At 37.4% G+C, this 22,342-nt stretch overlaps 1 protein-coding gene across 1 annotated transcript in view; it reads right to left on the bottom strand.

Annotated features, from left to right (window-relative positions):
- The window catches only part of LOC150088085 (solute carrier family 4 member 11-like), a 158,077-nt gene that overhangs the window by 64,078 nt on the left and 71,657 nt on the right, over positions 1–22,342 (bottom strand). Inside the window, exons 8-9 of the mRNA XM_090370013.1 lie at positions 11,752–11,825; positions 10,693–10,885 (exon numbers count right to left, since the gene is read on the bottom strand). Coding sequence (XP_090226139.1) covers positions 10,693–10,885; positions 11,752–11,825 — 267 coding nt within the window. The remainder of the gene's footprint in view (positions 1–10,692; positions 10,886–11,751; positions 11,826–22,342) is intronic.

Below are 22,342 nucleotides of genomic sequence, written 5' to 3'. Positions count from 1 at the left end.
CAGCATGAATTGTTGAGGAGGCTTCCATCCTGCAGTTGGGTTGATAATGGCTGCACTTTACTTTTTTTTTTTTTATTACGAAATCAGGAATGTCTTCTGAAGTTTAGTATACACATGGATATGGTTCTAAAATTGCAAGAGTCTGTGGAACAGTCAGCATACACAAAGTACTGGTTGAGAGCTGTAGAAATTTGTCCGAGGTCCAATAATTGGAGAAGCTGGGGATAATCCAGGTAACATTTTTCTTTTTTGTAAATACAGTAGAGCGTCAGTTATCAAGAATAATTGATGTCAGACTTTCCGGATAATCGAACGTAAGATAAGATTAAATAAATTTAATCTTACCTTACGATTAAATTAAATAATTAAGATTAATTAAATAAAAAAATTATAAACCAATCTCGGAAAACAGAAACACCCATCCAGGCATTTTTATAATTTTTATACAAAACGGGAAAATTAGAAAGATTTTTAAATGCTCTCGGTTCTTTCGACTTCCGATAACAAGTACGGACAATCTGCACGTCCCAGTAGCATTTGAACCCAGCAATTGTAACTCGCTCTTTCCTCATCTTAAAACCTAGTGCAAGCATTTCTCTTTTAGTGGCTAGGGTTTTTCTGGGTAATACTTTCCATAATAAGCCAGTCTCATTAACATTATAATCGTTTTCTTTCTTGTAATTTGCTATAACTGAAGCAAACTTACTTTTAAAGGACACCATTGCCGATTCATCTTCAGAAAGTTTCTCGCCTTGAATATCAATGTATACCCGTGTCTCAGTTTAAAGTTTTTCAGCCAACCTTGTGCTTGTCTTAAAATCTTCATTACCTCTTAATTTTCGATTAAAATCCATTGCTGTTTCACGCAGCATTGGACCAGACACTGGTTCACCTAAACTTCGCTTCTGGAGAAACCACAAATAAAGTGTACTTTCTAAAGCGGCATTTTAAGGTTTCGACATAACTTTTTTCTGCTAGATCCTCCTTCACTATCCATAATCTACACAAATTCTGTTATAGCACTGAAATTTTTCTTTATGTCGTAAATTGTTGAAGCCCCCACATTAAACTCTTTGCACAGATTTCCTAAATTTTCACCTTTTCTAATTCTATTAATAATTTCTGTTTTCTGTTGCAATGTTAAAACTACGCGTTTTCTTTTCATTCACATTTTACCATAAAAAATTGAGAAAAATAATAAATCGCACAGTTTCGGACCGGTATTATTCTTACCGAATTTGGAGCTAAACTAATCTGAAATTCACTCATGGTTTCCGAGAAAACCCAGTAATCTCTGTGATATTTTTCTAAAGCACGTTTTCTGAAGGTCACATAGAATTCTAGAGATCACAACCATAAAACAATAAAAACAATTGGCAGTTTTCGGTTTATTAGGCTTTATGTTTGTACAATCTGTTATAAACGGGTAGTAAACTCGATCTTTCACTTATTAGAATCACAATTCAATTTGCAAACGTGATCACTATAACCGGCGCTTATTGTATAGTACTACCGTTAATAAAAAAAAAAAGGTAGATCAGCCTTTCAAATTCTTTCGGATAACCGACGTTTTACTGTACACTTCTAGTGCAAATCTTTAGAATGTCTGAGAGGAACCTTCATTTCCTACCAAACTAGCTTAATTTCCTTCAGTAAAAAAAAAATTAGTATAAAGTAAGATTTTAATATTCATCTTATGTCTGTTTCCTGCAGTATGGATGCTGTGATTATCAAGGATTTTACTAGACTATCGCAATTAACAGTGAGATTGTACTGATAATTACTATACTGTGAACTAGTGTTGAATGTCTCGCAAAATGATTTATTTTATGCATTGCAAATACATAGTAACAATGAAATCGATCTAGGAAGTATGTGAAACAAAGAGTGTTGTGTTAGTCCGAGAGTTTTTACTTTCCCTGTAACCCCATCTAATCCAATCAATTGCTAAGTTATCGATATTGTATCAGAAGAACATCGAACCTGAATCATGAAGCTATTGGGAACTCAGTACCAGATGGAAGAATGGAGAAAATATTCCCAAAGTAGATAGCAAAAGTATGGATGTCAGGGAACGTTGTTGTTGTTATATGGTTTTTAGGAGCATTAGGAAATAAGGCCATATTGCTCCGGGGTGTTGCGGTGGTCACTCCCTGACCTTTCCGCATCCTCCGTATTTGGTGGTCACGCTTCTTGATTAGACCGGGGCTCGAACCCCGGTCTAATCAAGAAGCGTGTGCTACGCACTGCCGCTCCTGCCCACCTGGATACGGAGGCGCCTCGGAGAACGTGAAAACCTCTCGCCCTAACTGTGTTGCACGATTTTCTCACCATATCTGATAACTGTTGTTATTTGGTTTTTAGGAGCATTAGCAACTAAGCCCATATTGCTCCGGGGATATGCGGTGGTCATTCCCTGACCTTTCCGCATCCTCCATATTTGGTGGTGACGGGCTCGAACCCCGGTCTAATCAAGAAGCGTGTGCTACGCACTGCTGCACCTGCCCACCTGGCTACGGAAGCGCCATATCTGATAAGAAGCAAGTCAAAGCCTCCCTAGTTCCTACCAGCACACGCAGCCCAAAGAACATAACAATTACAGCAAAACGTTGTCCATAGGAAACTGTTAACCAGAAATGAATTAATTAATGTGCGAGGAAAGAACGCAGAAGCCTGGTTTCTCACGCTATACGAGATTCTTAAAAAGATTTTATGGCCGGGGGAATTGAAAGGATGTCGTGGGCGTCCGGCCAAAATGGAAGCCAGTGTGGAAAAGTAGGTGGGCAGTTCTTTAATATCTCCGACACCGATGGCGCCAAATAACACCAGAGACACAAAGGACTCTTCTTGGGTTATGAGTCATTCCTGGATCGTAATGGACAGGAAACTCGTGACTTACAGTGGCCAATGAAAGAGTTTGTCTCGGAGGAGAAAGCAAAGTAAAAAATATAAAAAGGCCCAAAAAGACACCAAAGGGTCATCGCCGTGGCCACTGTCATCATTGGCAGAGAAACCGACGCCTCTTCAGACGTTGTACGCACCGTCTGAACCGAATGAAGTTTCAGGAGTATTTTTTTTTTTTTTTTTTTTTTTTTTTGATTTGGTAGTTGTTGGCGCATCGGCTTCTGTGGCCATATTGCACCTCCCAAGGTTTTTGCAGTACTTTGATCCAAGCCCGAGGCGGGAATCGAACCCGCGACCTTGGGGTTGCCGGGCAGGTACTTTACCCACTCGGCTAGCCCGGTCGGCTTTTCAGGAGTAGAAGAACGACGCACAGAGAGACAGTACTCGAGTCCAGAGGAGACAACGCCCTAGCGTCCGAGTGGAAGGAGGGAAGCCAAACTATCGGCTCTCGAAGATAACAACTGGTCCTGGTAAGCATACAGTTTCTTTCTGGGTGAATGATGAATAATAAGATATTATTCTTATTATCAGGTATAAAAAGAATTATACCTGATAATAATATCAGGTATAATATGATAGAATAAATGTATTAAAGCCTAATGCTTCCTTCCTGATAGTATGAAATCATTTTGTCAATTCTCTTTATATTAATACAGTTGATTAGTTTTGTTGAATTTATTTGTTAAAAGCCATAAGAAAGATGTTCAAAATCAAAGAACAGTAAAAAGTCCTTACAATTATTTCAGGTATAAACCCGTTATCAACTTATGTAAAAATGAAGACAAGATAGTATGAAAGAATACTTTCATATGAAAGAAAGAATAAAGAAAGTATACATGATTATTTTCTTTGTTCGTAATAAATGTTGTTAGACGTTAGCAAGTTCTGTTATTTTACTCCCTCTGCTAATACCCTTACACATCAGCAAAACGAACCTGAAATGTGGGATTAAACAGCCCTAGCGGTTGTTTAATTTAATCACAACGCCCGTCGAAACTGCAATAGTAGAGGACCCACAACCCTAGACTGCCGGGGGGCTTAGACTATGTCCTAACCAGACGAACAGCTTATGTAAAATGTACCACTGGGATGAGAGGCCATGAGTCGCCGAACGAGCGAACATTTGATTGGAAATTATTAATGAAACAATGCATACTTGAAACGGCGCTTTTTTTTTTTTTTTTCTAGATTTCCTCTGCCCTTGTGTGGTCAATTACCATCATTTTCATTCAAAACTTTCAGGATTTTTAAGGTTCTCTTCAAAGAAAAGAGAAAGAACGGAAGCAATCATATAAAAGACAAATATGGAATTATTTTATGAGAAATGAAGATATCTCCGATAGATAGATTGAATACACTGGTCAACACGTAATATGTTACAAAAACACCCGATCTTGACTAACCTGGGGCTCATGGAAAATTTAATGAAGGCTTTGGGAAGTGAACGGTCCTGCATTCACATACGCAAATCCTATTAAAATCTGTCGACCTGCTCTTGTTTTCGATTATAGTTGGGGTCTCATAATAGCGAGTTATTATGAGCATTATCAACGGCAAAAAATCTGCAAATTCGAAATTAGGGGAAAAAAATTCATGGAACATTTTCCTCCAGTCGTAACCCCCCTATTCAGTAAACATTTTCAACTGCAATGCGCAATTCTGTCGACGGAACACCTCATATGAACACACACATCTCAAAGACGATGGTTAATAAATAAAAACTCAGGACTCCCAATTGCCGATTCCTTGTACAAGATTCGTGTGGTACCGTAAGGAAATGCATTTTGGTCTCAGCAAAATGCATGGGAACACCGCGGTTTTAGTACCACGACGACCTTATCACGTGATCGGCAACTGTCGCCAAGCTCTATATCACGTAATAAGTTGCTGTCGCCTCAAATGCATCTTCAACTCTGTTGAAGACGCATATGAGGCAATAGCAACTTACTTATTGTCTGTGACGTACCGCGTCTTCAACAGAGTTGAAGATGCGTCACGTTACAGACTGTTACTTCTGTATGGTGCCTCCTATTAGAAAAGGGATGACAATGAAGAAAAGGTGTCCAGTGATGTACCCAAATATACCATCTGCGATTCGTCCCATACCTCATGGTGAAGTACTACCTATTCCTGAACCATCCGACCGTTTTTCTGTAAGCTCTGATGAAGATGAAGACACTGATGAGCATCAACTTGATATAGAACGAAGTATGGCAGCTCTACTTCAAGGGATTCAGCATTTTGTCCAAGCCTTTATCCTTCTGAACCACATAAGATCACAGAAAGTGAGCTTAAATGGCCTCATCAAGGATCTCGAACTGCTGAAGAATAAGGCAGAGCTTTTGCCCTCGAGGCTACAACAGTGGAATCTTCTAGCTCATTCTGTGAAAACCCCGGGAGCTCACATCTGGTGAGTATGGGCTTGGCACACCCAGGGTCCCGAGCTGGATATCATCATTCTTCTCTTTCTTGGTGATTCCCTTCTACTTTTGACACACACACACACACACACACACACACACACACACACACACACACACACACACACACACACACACACACTCTCTCTCTCAGGGTAGAGGGCGCTGCTGTATCATTGTACACTTCTGGGTTTTTTTTTTTTTTTTACTGCTCTAATATTTTCTTTAAATGAACAGTAATGTTAGAGAGTCTACGTTAAAGAAATACGTGGATTTGGTAGAGGAAACTGTTGGCTTTCTGGTTTGAATATTTTTAGTCAAGAATTGGTAAATATATAGAATACAGATACAAATTTAGGGCGCGGCAGTTGAACGTTCTCAGAACGTTCTCTGCCTTTTAATGGCTTCCTATGCTTTACACGGGTTTTGAAATGAGAACTAATATGATTCAAAATTCTGGGACTGTTTCTTACTGACAGTCTTATCTTAGGTCACGGTATTAAACCTCTTGCTCGAAATTACATGTGTAGAGGTAAATATATTTGTAGAGGTGGCTAGTATTTAAATTACTGTACTTATAGTATTCCAGGCCAAAAGGTTTTAAGTCAGAGGGCCGTTAACAAGAGTCTACGTTAGCGTGAAAGAAGAACTGTTGCGCCATCTCTTAAATTAGTCATAAATGTAAACTGTTAAGGAGGATTCAATAAGCTTTAGGTAGCATAAGCTGTCAAAGTTTACATTTGCGGATTCTCACCAAAGGATAATGGCTAAGGGTTTAGAAGGCACAAAGGAAAAAGGTAAGATTAGAGAAAGACATTTGGATGATAAATTAGGGGACAGATGGGTTTCGTTGAAGATTTGGAAACACGGGAAAACACAGTAGTTATGGAAACAAAGGACAGTAAAATATTGTTGGGTGGAAAAGAGTGTGATTTTGATGTTTAATGGGACATTGGTGAATGATCAAGACATAGTGAAAGGAAGTAACGATTGCTTAGGATCTTCAAATGACAAGGTTGTTCTAGATGCAATCTGTTCAGGCAAATTGAATAATTGTATGACTGGATTTGGGGATGAGGAAGTTGATAATGGAGAGGATGAATATAGTGAAATCTACATGTCTGTGGCGAGTCATGCGAAAATAACAGATGCAATATCCGCTGGAACAATGCAAAGGAGTTCTGGAAAGGGTAGGCCAAAGAACGTTAAGAATAAAACCGATGGAACATTAACTAAACTAGATACTGAAGAGGAAAGCAGAAGTGAAGGTTTGCAGATGACTGGTGACTTGGGGATGGTTACTCCATTATCTTCTAGAAGTCAGTCTCCCGGCTGTTTTAGAGTAGTTAGGCTTCGAAATAGATCTAATAGAATGGATGACAGTTCAAGGGGCACCCCTACCTCGCGGGGCACGGCTACGTCGTCATGCAGTAGATCCCCTCAGCCTAGGAAAAGTGCCAAAGGTAAACGTGTGCAACGTTCCAAAGTAAGTAACAGTTTGAAAAATACTATGCACAATGTTCAGAAGGATCTTGACTTAGCCAAGGCAAACAGCAATTTGGAGAAGTTGGTGAAATGCACACCAACTGTTTGGTTGTCTTGGGTTGTCTCCATGCGATGGAACACAGAGTATGCTAGATCAAGGGGATTTTTACCTGGATCGTGGGAGGGAACCTGTAGATTTAGCTGAGAAAATACCTTTTAAAACATTTAGTGAGCTTTCTCTCTGCCTGCGCAAGGACCTGGAGGAATTTCTTTTTCAGAAGAAAAAAGGTGTTGGTATGAGGATTGTAAATGGGGTACTTTCAAGATGGCACACACTTGAAACTACATGGCTCTTCATGATGTTGGCATTGAAAATGAACGTCTAATGGAGAAGGTCACTGGCTGAGAGAGGGTACTAGATGTGAATGAGAAACAACTGAGAGAGATCCAGATCAAGGAAGACTGGCTTACTAAGGAACTGTTTAATGCTTTCTTGTGAGCAGAAAATAAATGCTTAAAGGATAACATTACATCCTTGGAGGTGAAATTGGAGGAATACAAACAAAAAATTGAAGGACTAAAAAATAAAGATAATGATATGGTAAGAGAACTATATAGTAAGGTAATCCAGCATAGAACACCTCAGAATCAGGTGAACATCGAGAGACGAGGGCAGAAATGAAAGTCATTTGGTCATACAGCCAAAACATGTTATCGCACAGACTCTGTCTGTAGTCTTTGTGCAGGTATAGGACACTCCTACACATTCTGTACTCATCAGCGAGAACAACCGATCTGTTCCAATTATAAGGCAAAAAATTGAGCTGCAAATCATTCTGTAAGGAGTAAACAGTGTCCAGAATACTTGAATCTTCGTCATTGGATGGGACAGGAGGCGTTCTGATAGTGAAAGCAGCTGAGGGATCAAGATTGAAAAATAGTGATGAGGTGCGTTTAGCAGTAACTAAAGAGCTTAAAAGCAGCTTAAAGAAAATTAGGATAAGGAGGCTTCGGAAGATTAGGGATAATGGTGTGGTATTAGAAATGCAAACAGAAAAGGAGCCACAAGAGGTAAAGGAATGCGAGAGCATTAAAAGATTGGGCGTGATTCTCTCGACTCTAAAGAGCCAGGGCGAAAAATAATATTGTATGATGTGGAAAAAACGATCAACAAGGAAGACCTGTTAGAAGACTTATACAACAAAAATTTACTAAATATGAACATCTCTAGGAAGGAAGTGAAGATGGAGATATTTGTCCGTTTTTGTAGTATTAATAAAGCAAAAACAGGAAATAATTGGGTCCTCCAGGTGTCAAGGCGTATTAGAAGTCATTTGTTACTGCATGGAAGGATTTTCATTGGCTTCATGTCGTATAAGTTCAATGACTTTCATTTAGTTACTTTGTGCCACAATTGTCAGGGATTTGGTCATACAGCCAAAACATGTTATCGCACAGACTCTGTCTGTAGTCTTTGTGCAGGTATAGGACACTCCTACACATTCTGTACTCATCAGCGAGAACAACCGATCTGTTCCAATTATAAAGCAAAAAATTGAGCTGCAAATCATTCTGTAAGGAGTAAACAGTGTCCAGAATACTTGAATGCACTTAAGTTGGTCAAAAAAAGAGCACGGAAATTTGATAACGTTAATGGCAGATATTGATAATCACTTAATTCTTAATCAGTAAAATGCAAAATCGAATGGTAACCTACGTATACTACAGATTAATGCTCAGAGATCAAAATCGGTGGCTGATGAAGTTAGACTAATGTGCAGCAGAGAGAATATTGATATAGCCTGCATACAGGAACCATACTTAGTGAAAGGTCGGCCTACAGGATATCCACTTTCAGCACGTGTACTTTGTGCAGATGAACCAGACTTAAGAGCTGCAATTGTAGTGTTTAATAAGGACATAGTTATTACTGTTATAAATTCGTTGTGCCCTTCACAGATGGTGTGCATAGGGGTAGAGTCAGATCTTGCATCATTCTATCTTTGTTGTATGTATTGTCATCACTCAACGGACATTAATTTCTACATCAGGTACATGGAACTGGTTCAAAATCGCTTGGGTAGTAATTCAGTAATATTTGCGATGAATTCTAACACAAGATCAGCATCGTGGTCGTCAACTATATGAATTCTTGAATCGTTGTGGATTGTTTATACAAAATCTACTAAGTTTAGCTAGTACTTTCTTCACTATTAATGGAGAATCATTCATGTCCGACTTGGGAATCTGGGTCTTTGAGCATTCAGTCAGATGTCTGGAGAGAATGCAGTAGAGTTACTTCAGCGCTCTATCTTTGAGGCTTCCAGCACATCTATGAAGCAAAAGAACTGTAATAGGATTCCAGTTAAATGGTACTCTGGTGAGTTAAGCCAACTTCGGAAGCAGGTTCATAAAGCGTGGAAAAGGTACCAAAAAGTAAGCGTAACAATGGGGAGGAGGAAGTTAATGTACTTAAAGTAGAGTATCAGAGGATACGGAGTGCATACGTGCGTATGATATCTAAATCAAAATTAACTGCGTGGAGAACGTTGGTTAGAGCAGTGGGCAATGAGAACCCATGGGGAATTGTATATAAGCTATGTACTGGGAAGACTAAAATATATAATGGAGATACAACATACTAAGTATTGCAGGTTCTAATACCTCTTGTGCTTGGGGTTATCATAAAAAAAAAAGTGTCAAAATAATTCTACACTTCAACTCTTTCAGTTTCTTGTCTTTAAGTTGAGGGTAAATGGTACGCAACTTCTTTTGTTTTGAGCAAAAAACATGTGAACGAGAGTAAGAGGGAAAATGTGGATTACCAAGCTTAACCAAGGAAATTTGAAATGGACCACGTCAGTTGACCATTTCAATATTCCAGAGCTTTCAGACAGAAAGAATGTGTCCAGAGTTCGCTAGTCGCCGTGTATAAAACACGCGCAGAAATAAATGTGAATATTCGAGGTCGTATATTAATGAATATATGCAGTGAAAGGAAATTGGAGTGAAAACTGTACTGATAGGATGCCAAAATTTGGCAGCACTCCTTTGGGACACGCTACTACTGAAGAATGAAATAGCAATATTGTGAAGTACGCATTTCCAGAACAAATATTTACTTTTGGGTATAAAAGAAATCTTTTTTTTTTTTTTTTTTTGTAGTAAACAAAAAGGGCACTGAATGGCAAGTAAAAGAATCCTCTTGCCTCTTTTCGATCGCACTCTATGCCTCCGCAATCTGGTCCTTACCAATGACGATATCCTAATATTAATCGTAAGTACCTGTAAATAATTATACATGTTTTCATTTTACAATTGTAACTTTTACTTGAATATATAAGTATATCATTTCCTGTCAAAAAAATGTTACATAAAACTTCCTCTTAATTAATTCTTTGTTATTTCGTGTCATGCTCCCTTTGCCTTCTGGCTGTGTAGAGGAAATACCTTATGGTTAAATAATGCCCTGCTAGACTAAATATCTAGTAAAAATACTGACACCGCTGAAAAATTGAAATCTTAGAGCATCTCTTACAAGCCTGACCTAGTGCCTTCCAATTTTTGGACACATTCGGAAGGGTGTCGATTTCAGGAGGATAATAAGCGACGGAAACGTGAAAAACTTAGAGATGTACAGAGCAAGATTCTTTTTGTAAGGAATAAAAATACTTGTACAACGCTGCAACTTCTGCGTTTAAAGAATAGGAATTACGTTGAAAATTAATAAGATACCATTTGAACAGATTAGCATAGTAGCAGTTTCATCAATGTTTTTACTGTTAAACTGTTTGCGTTAAAAGAAAATGCTGGTCTTCTAAGATACTGATACAATAACATGGCTACTCAAATTGATATAGATTTTACATGAATAATGACTTACGTCCTGTTAAAGTTGAAGATGAATAAGCCTAATGAAACTGTTCCCAACATCAGCAGCAAGCTCAATATACTGGAATCTCGATGGCAAGCTACGTTTTTTGCTTGAAATACTTTTTGGATCTCGATTTCAGTGGAGACTCTGATAGTTAGATTATCCTTCTCGCACGCCTCGTTCAAATAATTCAGTTGGAATTCTGTGATAAACAATATATGGAGTCACGGTTAGAACAGCAATCTATTAGCTATTTAAGAACTATCCATATTTGTAATTGTAATCTGGTGATAACAATAAATGCTAGTAAGTGAAATGAGAACCATTCCACTTCATTCGGATTGGTACACCATGTAAAGATTATCTAATCCATTTATTTAATTTAATCAATTTTATTTAATCTAAATTTTTAATTTTGATAATTATTAATATTATTTAATCCATTCTTTCAATGACGCGAGGAACTGTAATATGTGTGTTCCCCCCCCCCCCCCTCTCCATCGCTAAGTTAGTGGAGCTGAGTCGTGGAAAGCAAGATTTTTCGTCCAGAAAAACAGACAAATCGACCAGAGGACACATGCAATCTATGGATGGGCAGATATGATAGCTCTTGGGTGGCCTTAATATGACAGTTTTTTTCTGTGCCAAGGAAAATTATGGAGTCCATGGATAAGCAGTGTTAAACTTACTTAGGAATATGAATTATTCTGTAATTATTTTAAAGCCGGCATGAAATTAAAATCAACTAGTGAACACAAGCTACTATTCCGTAATAATAATAACATTAACAATGATCACACTCAATGTCATTTGAATTCGGTGCACTATGACCACAGCAGTATCCCCAGTCAAATGTGCAGAGAACTCCCAAAACAACCATGCCAACGCCTTGATTGCTTAACTGTTTGTATCTGTATTTTGCATATATTTTATAACTGATTTACCTGATCGTACATGTAAAACCAAATAACCTTCCCAGTTAGATTTATTACTCAGGATAATTATGATGTTCTAATTACACGGCATGCATATATATTATCAAGAACTTATGACTGAAACTATAATTACCAGAGTAGATACTTTTTCCAGCATCTCTCACAAAAGCAAAACATATGAAGAGACTGAAAATTTCTTCTGTTGAACTGGAATGAAAAATGTAAAAGAAAATTAATAATACATTTAATGTACTGTGAAAAGACTGAAATTTGAAAAATATCTTTTCTATTTTTAAAATATAGGAACATGAACAAAAAATCTGAATAAAAAATTTGCAACTATGCTAGGTTAAAAAAACCCCTCACGAGTAGCGCTATGATTATGTCTCGATCTTTCTCTTCCAGATCGAGCGGAAACAGTCTGATTTTGATTTCTATAACACATAAAAGTTGAAAGATATCCCCGTTGGGTACGTTAGAAGCGTTTCAGATTCTCATTCTGTGGCCGAGTTAGTCGGTCTGGACAGAATTCGCATGATCATGCGTCCCAGCAACGAACAAATCGATCATAAAATACACACGATGTGCAGACAAAATACACAGGTCTATTCTTACACTATGGTCCTAACCGTGGTCAGAGTACAGAAGTTTTACTCCAACACACACACACACACACACACACACACACACACACACACACACACACACACACCCCAAATTAAACTAATGTATACACTCTCATGGTTAGAACTGTAATTATGATCAACATTCCTCGTATTACCTTTCCAAACAGGTGCAAAGTGATAAAACCACCTTGCAACAGATGCATTGAATATGGAACCTGAAGTTTAAATATCGTATCTTTCTATCAGATGCTCATTACTGGAGTGGGGTTGAAAAATCACAAAGAGCCAAAGGAGGTTGTGGGTGTTTTAGTGGGTAAGAGACTAGAAAGATTTGTTAGGAGCTATGATCAAATTAATGAAAGATGCATCAAAATCATTATCAACATACATGGCCAGGAAATGGTTTTGTTGGGCGTATATGCACCTGTGCCGTTATTATTATTATTATTTTTTTTTTGGTAGTTGTTGGCGCATAGGCTTCTGTGGCCATAATGCACCTCCCAAGGTTTTTTGCAGTACTTTGATCCAAGCCCGAGGCGGGAATCGAACCCGCGAGCTTTGTGTTGCCAGGCAGGAACTTTACCCACCTGGCTAGCCCGGTCGGCATATGCACCTGTAGATGATGCGCCAGATTCTAAAAAGGACAAGTTCTACCACATGCTTTATAAACAAGTGGATTTTCGTTAGGAAGAATCAACAAATAGTTTTGACAGGAGATCTAAATCCTCCGGGAGGACCAAACGATCCTCTGACCGTTTGGTCGTCCCGGAGTATAAACAGAAGATTTATTTATTTTAAATGGACGGGTAGGATAAAAAAAGAATGACGATGTAGTGGGACTCTCTGGTGAGGAGACTGTGAATGACAACTGTGAGAGGCTTATAGATCTCCGCAAACGATACCACCTGAAAATTCTTAACACCTTCTTTCAACACAAAAATATCCATAGATATGCATGGGAGCGACCATCCCTCCAGCAGAAATCGATCACAGACTATATAATTTTTCACCAGAAGTCGGAATGGACAACAAAAGATAGCAGGGTAATGAGGTGCCAACTGTGGTTCGGATCATTACCGGGTGATTGAGGATATATTTTTCAAATACCAGAAGAAGAAGCGTCAAATGAGACCTAATCTACCATTCGAGACCATAAGGTAATGCAGGAAAATATGACTTATAAACTGGAACTATCTCACGGCAGTATTAAAGATTTTTACCAGAGAAGACTTCAGAACCATCTGTCTCACATTAAATAAACAGAAGAGGTGAATATCTTGTATGACATTAAAACTGCCATACACAAGGCAGCTAACGAAGCACTAGACAAAATGGATAACAATTATAAACAACAGTATTGGTGGAACGAAGGGGGTAGCTGGGTGGGTGAAGGAAAAGAAAAGAGCCTATAACAAATGGTTAATGAATAGAAATCAGGAAAATAGAGAGGATACAAAAGGTGTAATAGAGCAGTTAAACGGAATATTGCTGAATCCAAGAAAGCGGCATGGGAGAAAAGATGCCAGGAAATTGACAGCTTTATAGGAACATAATCATCCAAAGCTTGGCGGGGCTTGAGAACACTGAAACAAATGAATCTCGATCAAATAAAAACTTTATTGATATGCCAACATGGGAAAGTCATTATAATAACTTCCTTAACGAAAGACGACATCGATATCAGAACATAATTACCCCTCCACCAGTGAATAAAGGAAAGATAGAAATTACAAAACATCAAGTACTAGCCTGCAAAGTTAATGAAGAACAAAAAATCTCCAAGCCCTGGGGAATATAGGAATGAATGAATGAAGAGAGATGATCTGAAATTTTATATGAGTAGATACCGCAAGGGAAGAGAAGACACCCTAGAAAATCATAGAAGGACGGTGCAATATCAGCTAGAAGAGATAGGAATTTGAAAGATGCCCAAATCCAGCGACTTTGGAAAATGGGAACGACAAGGTGACGATCTGTCGTATAAAGTCCAACATAAATAGATCTTTCTATCAGATGTTCTATCCAGAAACGAGTTCAATTTTGGCGCAAAAGTTACTTTTGTCTCTCTGACTGAATATCTTCTTATGGACATTTTCGTACCATTGCAAAGTTAGTCAGTTTCATGCAGGAAGTGCATAACTCCCCCACTTAGACTTTGGTGCAAAACCAAAAAGTAATTCTTAATTAAATGATAGAATTCGTTTTGTTTATTCATGAACATATAATGGCTATTTTCTTCATTTTATTCTTTTTATTATGTTTTTTTAGGTTTCCTTGGAATAATTTGAAACAAGAACGCCTTGGACGCACATTTATATTGTTAATGAAGTTTAACTATATACAAATAGCAAATGTTTTTATTATAATACATCACGAATAAAACCTTTTTTTTTTTTTTTTTTTGTACATGAATGGCAACATTCCTTTTAAAATTGAACCAATAAATCATTAAAGCTTCAAAAAAAAAAAAAAAAAAAGGTAAATTATTCATAAATCAGTAAACCAAAAATAACTAAAGTTAAAAGTTAAATATCCGAGGGTTTGCAAATCAGGGAATTTGATTATAATTTTAACATCAAGTACGAAATTTAGGAATGTTGATATCTAACCCAACAGTGGTGTAACCTGAAAGGAGGGAAAGAAATTCTCTCGTTTTCTCAGTGTGACTAGTTAAGAAATTATAATTTTTAAAAGGAAAATAAGTCAAGCCTCACTAATTCAGACTATCTTATCTAAAAAAAAAAACGAAAATTAAATTTTGTTTTTTAAGAATTCGGTCTGTCTTATTTTTTGCGTAGGCATTTTATTTATGCAGAACGGAAATTTTTTCTAAACGAGAATTTCATGATGCAATTCCAATTTTTTTCTTTCTTTTTTTTTTTTTTTTGTAAGGACAGTCTCAACCACTTTGTAAAAGAAGTAAAATCATTTAAAGGAAAACACATGGAGGTATTTTTATTTTTAGACAATGTGCTTCTATATCATTCTATTGTAATTAAATTAAATGACCATTGGCACTATCAAATTCTTACTTCCCGATAGCACTGCCCTCATGCAACCGAATCAGCTATAAATGTTTATATCGAAGGAAACAATTGATTTTTTAAAAAATTATTCTGCCAGTGAGCTGGACACAAGAGGCGTTGGCTAATATTAAAAATTATAATATAAAAAAAAAAAGTGCTATTTACAATTTGCTGGAAGTTTGAATAAAGTACAGTAGATTGCAATAACAAGTGCATGGGAAAAACTATTAAGGGTAACCATAAAAACAAAATAATAAAAAAATACGGACAAAAAAAAATCTGCAAAAAGATTAGCTAGGGAAAAAAATTAAGAAGAAAATATCGGACATTTACATGTCACGGTATTTTCTCAGTTTCTTTACCGGAGAGTAAGCTTAAATACCGGCCACCCTATATCTATAGGTGAAGCAGGAAGTGAAGAAAACTAAGAACGAAGTAAAGAAAATGTAAAAACGATAATGCAGAAGTTACTCTATACGCTTATTAAATTTATTAATTTTTACGATTAATTAAAAATATTTTTAAGCTTAGAAAAATATAGAAAGACACTTATGAAAATTAAGACAATTTAATTCAGCAGGGGTGTTAGGAAGTGTACCAGTTTCTAATAACACTGTGCAAAAATGTTATCGATGCATCTAGGCTGAATTACCCAGACAAGTTTGGTACTTCAGTCAGTCCTCTTCAGCAGCCAGAGACTCCTCAGATCTGGAGCAAAAGCAGTGTTTTTTTTTTTTTTTTTTTTTTTTTGTGAGATTGCCTGCAGTCAGAAAATTGTATCACACGTCACGAAATGATGTTCATAGAAATAGATAAGCAAACATTTTATCGTTTTATTTTTAATGATGCCCCTTTACTCAAGAATGTATGTAATGTCTTTGTTGTATGTATACAGTATTATATAAAACGATAATTCTCTTTGAGATAATCACATCCCGTTCTCTTAAACCATTTCTTATCATCTAGGAAGATTTTGCTTGTGGTTGCGAAGCACTGCTGTGGATTACATGACACACCCATACATATTTATTTCATAGGTTGCCATTTGAAATTTTATGGTTGATAAAGGAGACTTGTAGACGTTGAAAACAAACGCTATGGTTTCGATGGTAACTTAACAGTATTATGAGCATTTGCTCTATTATAGCTGTCCAAATTTTTATCGTTTCATTTCAAATAAAGTTTATAATACAGGGCGTCTATAAATTATTTACTTGATTATGAAGTTTGATTAAAATTTTATTGTAATAGGTATCTTAAAATAGTTTGCTGAATTTATCAAAGCAACTCAATGAGTTTCTCCTCATGCAGTTGGCAGCCTTGATCCTGGCAAGCAGTGCGACAGCATTTAATGGCGACAGTGAAGGAGAAAGTGTGCATGTTGTGGTGTGGGATCAAATCTCCTGTGACTGTAAAGTAAAGGGACGTTTTCAACAGGAATTCCAGAAAGATCCGCCTACGGAACAATCAATGAGGCGATGGTTGAAACAGTTTAAAGAAACCAGCAGTGGGCTGGTTTCTTTAAACTGTTTCAACCATCAATTTTTGAAACTTTCAAAAATTTTCAATTTTAAAGTTTCAATTTTTGAAACTTTATCTGCGTATCAGCAGATAAAGTTTCAAAAATTCATCAAGTGTTTACCCGAAGTCCTACAATATCTATCCGACAGCAAAAGCTTGCAGCTGCAAATACGAGCAACCTTGCACAGAGTGGTTCGCAAGAGATGGAAACTATGTTTACAAAGTGTAAATCATCCAGCTTCACGACAAACCACAACGAGAGGAATTAGCTGCCTCACATTCTCAAGAATATTGCCGAAGATGAGCACTTTCCTGTAAAATGTCGTTGTCAGTGATGAAGAGACATTCCACTTGTCTGGTAAAGTTAACAGATGCAATTGTCGCATGTGGGAATCTTAATATCCCCACTCAGTTCGTGAATACGAGAGTGATACACTGAGCGTGTGTAGGCCCAAGGTAAATGTGTGATGTGCACTGTCCTTCAGCCAAGTGATTGGGCCATTCTTCAACGACAACACTGTGAATTCCGCAAATTACCCACATATGCTCGAATTGTATTCTACACCTCAGCTGGAAGATATGCAACCGCATGTATTCTACCAGCAAGACAGGGCACCACCACACTGGAGCTTGGATGTGCGCGATTTTCTCAATATAAAATTTCTTAATCCAATGGATCTGCCGGGATAGTCTCATTCACTGGCCGCTTCGTCCCCGGCTATCACATATGTGGATTTCTTTGTATGGGGCTACGTAAAGGGCAAGGTGTATGCAAAAAAGTTAACAGCGTAACAGGATTAAAAGACCGGATTAAACAGGCAGTGACTTCCATTTCTCAAAATGATTTTCAAAAAACACTTGGAATGAAATCGGCTACCGTCTAGATGGTAAATCTCCATGAGGAGATTTACCGTAGTGAAGTTGTGGGATAAGAAAGCGTTTGAGTTGCTTTATTAACAGCAGCAAAACGTTTTACAATGCTTCCTACAATGAAATTTTAATTGCACTTCATAATTACGTGAATAATTTAGAGACATCCCTTATTTTACGATTGGTTGATTAATTATAGAAGTTCCATATATTCTGTACTAGACCTACATTGGAAAACATTTTACGACCTATTATTTATTTATTCAGTTGACTGCTAGTTACAATCAGGCCTTGTACAGCTAGCAAGCCAGAGGGGAATATTTACAACCCAGAAAATTAATTAATAAAAGTATTTACAGTTATGAGAAAAACGACAAAACATATAAATATAAATGAGTTCTTCATTTCTGGGTGACTTTTTAGAGGAGCATTCTCCACCATTTAAACATCACAGACTTCGCACAAGAACTGCTTGGCAGCAGCGTAGCTCTGAGTACCATAATTGCGCGACGAGACTGTCAACAACCATAACGACATCCTAGACCGAAACTGAAAATTGAGAGAACTGCGCATTGGGAACCCGTTCACAAGCGGACATGCTTCCCAGCTCAATTTTTATTTTCACTGCATGCACAAGACTATGGGTTCTAGTTAGTACTGTTGGGACTCAGTTGTTTGTTGGAAGATAGCCGTTCTGTGGGCCTTACTGAAGCATAATTTTTCACAATTAACCTGGATTCGGTTCAGGATTTCCAATGTATTTAGTGGGACATCCTGTTGGTACTTTTCAAGGACTTTAGGTTCGGGCAAAGTGGCCTTATTTGCAGACTTCATGAATGCATCTGACTACGCGGATGCGAGATGATGCCTGATAGTACTGGCGCATCGTATCTAACTGTCAATAACTTGGCCAAGATATATTTGTTCTGATAATAAAATTCCAAGGTGTCCACTCTATATTCGCATACAGAATGCCTCTCCCCCCAGGCTTCAGTCTCCCGACCCACTCAACCCACACATACGCAAGCGAATGCCCTACACTTCGGAATTGATTTAATCATCTCCAAATTACGCTTTTCGCCCATACATTCGGCCTTTCAAAATTTAGCGTTATTCCTCATCGAATTTACCAAATATACATATATATTATTATCTTTTATTTTTTATTTTTTTCCTCTCTTTTTTTTTTTTTTTAGATCCTAGCCGCCGAAATCTCAGGAAATTAAGGGGCAGGACCTGCCAGAGTAAATCTTAGTCTACTGGTGTTTCCTGGCCTGCCTCCACGGGGCGAAAGTGGGGCAACGTTGGGCCTCAGTAGAGGTCCAGCGGCTAAACGACCAGATGAACAACGGTACATGACACTACACATATACACATATACAACATATATAATATCCATACACTTTTAAATCTCTGGCATTTCCCAGCGAACTGGTTCACCCACAATGAAAGAAACGCGGAGATGGGGGAAACCCCTGGTGCCGTTTGACCCTAAACACACTTTATACTTTACACTTTACAGAATGCCTCTTGAGACAGTGAAAGGGAATTGGAAGATCCTGTTTAACCACCTAAATATCCAATATTATATACTCAAGAAGGTTTTAACGTACGTTTCAGGAGCTGCTGACCAAATGACCGAAGCGTATAAGGCGACCGGGGCCACACACCTATTAACCTATTCTTTTACCATTTGAGCATTATGAACTCCAATCAATTCCTCTCTTGAGCGCCAGATGGCGGCTAGGGCTTCTCTGTGGTAGCGAAATTCTCAGTGAAGGACAACTTGTTTTCCCAGATCCCCACGATGTTCAACTTTCGTGATCGGATAACCCTTTAAGAGTATGGTGACTTGTTTTATTATGCTTTCTGGAGAAGGACATCTGGGCTGTTTTAAGAGGATTTCTCTCAAGTCCAATCGTAAGGAATTTGGAAGGAATTTGGTCGGGTTAGTTACCTGCTGTGTAGCTTGTTGCTCTACAAGCTACACAGCAGGTAACTAACCCGGCCAAATTCCTTCCAATTTCCAAATAGTGAGCAACTTTGTGCTCACTATCACTATTGCTGGATGGAAAGTACATTGTCAGGTCGTTCGCATAGGCAAGGATGTTATTGCAAGTTGAGAGGAAGGAATCAAGGGCTGCAGCAAAAAGTGTCGCAGAGAGTACCTCTCCTTGGGGAACTCCTCTATTTAGTGTGTAATTGAGGCTAAAATCTTCATGCTACGGGTAATAGCATGAGTAAAGGTAAAACATTTATCAAATTATTGTAACTATGGAAAAAATCTTCAAGAATTTTTTTTTTTTTTTTTTGTTTTCACAGTAACAATTTCCTAAATTGTTTTACATTTAGAATATTATATACAATAAAACAGAGTAGTTTAATTTCCACAACAATTTTTTGCGGGAAAATTAGAAAAGTCATATCCGAGTCCGTGATCATGCAGGGGACCATTATTTCAGAAAGCAGAAAAAAATTAGTCCAATGGCGGCATATTGATCGCGGAGATCTATTGTAAAAAGCAGCTTTGGAAATTTTGTCAAATATAAATTCTCCGATTGCGTCTTTGAGAAATTATTCAAAAACGAAGTTTTACAAACCATCCGCATTTCTTGGACAAAAATCGAATCGTCTAGAATATAGTTCGACAATGCTTCATTTGAAACGTTTTTGAAAGGAAATGAGCCATAGCCCTTTAAGTTTCACATTTTTTTATTACAATAATTTCAGCATATATATAATCATCAAGAATAATACAATAGAGAAGTTATATGCTTTAGGGGGAATTTTAAGAATTGGAATAAATAAGAATTAGAATAAATAAGATTAGATAAGACAGAGTTACAATAACGTGAATTATGGATCTGGGTCACTGCTATCGCAAAAGTACCCTACAGCCATAATGTATATATAAAATATTACTAGTATAAAATATATTAAGTAAATATTTATGCATGGAAATGAACTAATGAAAATACGGTGTACCCTGGTAGCGATATATGTTGTGAACGAAGGTGGGAAGAAAGGAACCGGAAAAATAATTGTAACGATAGAGAAGTAAAGCAAAAGAATATTTTTGAAGAGACGACCTAGGTGGAGATAGCATTGCAGAGTCTTTCATAATTTTTGTGTCTTCATCAGAGGTCATCCACCAAAATCATGAAAAAGACAGCAATGCTCTTACTTCTGTTTCCGACATGTTCTGTATGTCAAAGTACACGTGCGAAAGTCCACGTGGTAATATCAATTTTAAAGTTTTGAATAAAATTATGAATAAAGTTTGAATAACGTTGTACCAAGTTTGCAATTACATAATGTGTTAATAAGTTATAGCATACAGAACATGGATGACCTTACAGAAGTAAGAAAAGGCAAAGACAAAGGCAAGGAAAATCCGAATGACAAGAACTTACCGCTACATGCCGGACTGACAGAAAAGACTGTGTCAGTAGGTTGCCAGTGTATATATGAATGTGTACGCTAGAGGCGCCTAACGTTAGACAAATTTTGGTGTGTGTTTTTTGAAATAACGTGGACGGTGAAGCTACGCTAGGTTAAGTACATGATGCTCAAACTGCCCAGGATAGTTAAGAAATATAATAGCTGACAAAGTAGCGATAAGAGGCAGCTAAACTTTGTTTAAGGCGAAAAATAGGTTGGGTAAAGTTATAAAAATAGAGCCCTGATTTCGCGTTCGGTAAACTAATGGCTCACAGGGCATAAGATGTAGAGGCTAGTAAAGGGAAAAGATGATTATGGTAGAAATATGTAGTTGGGCTAGGGTAGTTCGGGGTTCAAACCCGTTCCTATAGTTAGGATCCTGAACGAATGTCTGGGAGCTCGTGCATCATGTATTTAAGGTCAGTTGTGTACAAAGTGGCAAAATACAATATAGTTAAGTTAGAATATAATATAATTAAATATAAATAAAGTTAAGTATGAACATAATTACAAGATAAATACACTGTAATGGGCCAATTGGTGGGTACGAGTTTTCCAGACTGTAAGACACCACAGAGGCCTAGTGTATTGTATTTACACTATATATATACTTGATGTGTATGGGATTAATTATATGTCTATAATGCTATTTATATTAATATCTTTTAGATTCTTATGCCTTAATATGTTAAGGACTTTACTGATATGATGGCGAAGATATGCTATAGGAAAAAGGTTGTTCTTGAGTTTCTTGTATAATATCCTGATGTTATCAATGGCTGTTTCATTATTGCTGCATATGGTTGCTATTCTGATGCATTGCGCTAGAATAACATTGGCATGTACTTTTTTGGAAATATTTGAATTCCATTGTGTAAGGTTGACTATGCTAAAGTTCAAATCTTCACGTTTGTTGTACAGGTTGATGGAGGCTATGTTATTCTTTAACTTAATGTCTAGATCCAAGAAATGGGCTGCAGTATCAAAGTTGTTTGTTTTTTCCAGTATGAGTTCGTTGGGGTACAAGTGTCCATAATCCTTGATGAAATTCGGGCAGTTGATCACTATGAGGTCATCTATATAGGATAAGGTCCTGTGAAAATGAGGTCTCTGACCAATATAGATAGATATAGGTTGGCTATTATACACGAGGCTGGGCTGCCCATAGGTGTTCCATGGGTTTGTTGATACGCTGTATTACCGTCATATATAAAATTGTTGGAGATACACAAGTTCAGTA

The sequence above is a fragment of the Mastigoproctus giganteus genome, chromosome 3 (genome assembly GCF_048544385.1).
Source record: "Mastigoproctus giganteus isolate SK-2022 chromosome 3, ASM4854438v1, whole genome shotgun sequence".
Taxonomy (NCBI): Eukaryota; Metazoa; Arthropoda; class Arachnida; order Uropygi; family Thelyphonidae; genus Mastigoproctus; species Mastigoproctus giganteus.
The sequence above is the reverse complement of the archived record's forward strand: the minus strand, read 5'-3'. Positions and strand labels throughout refer to the sequence as shown.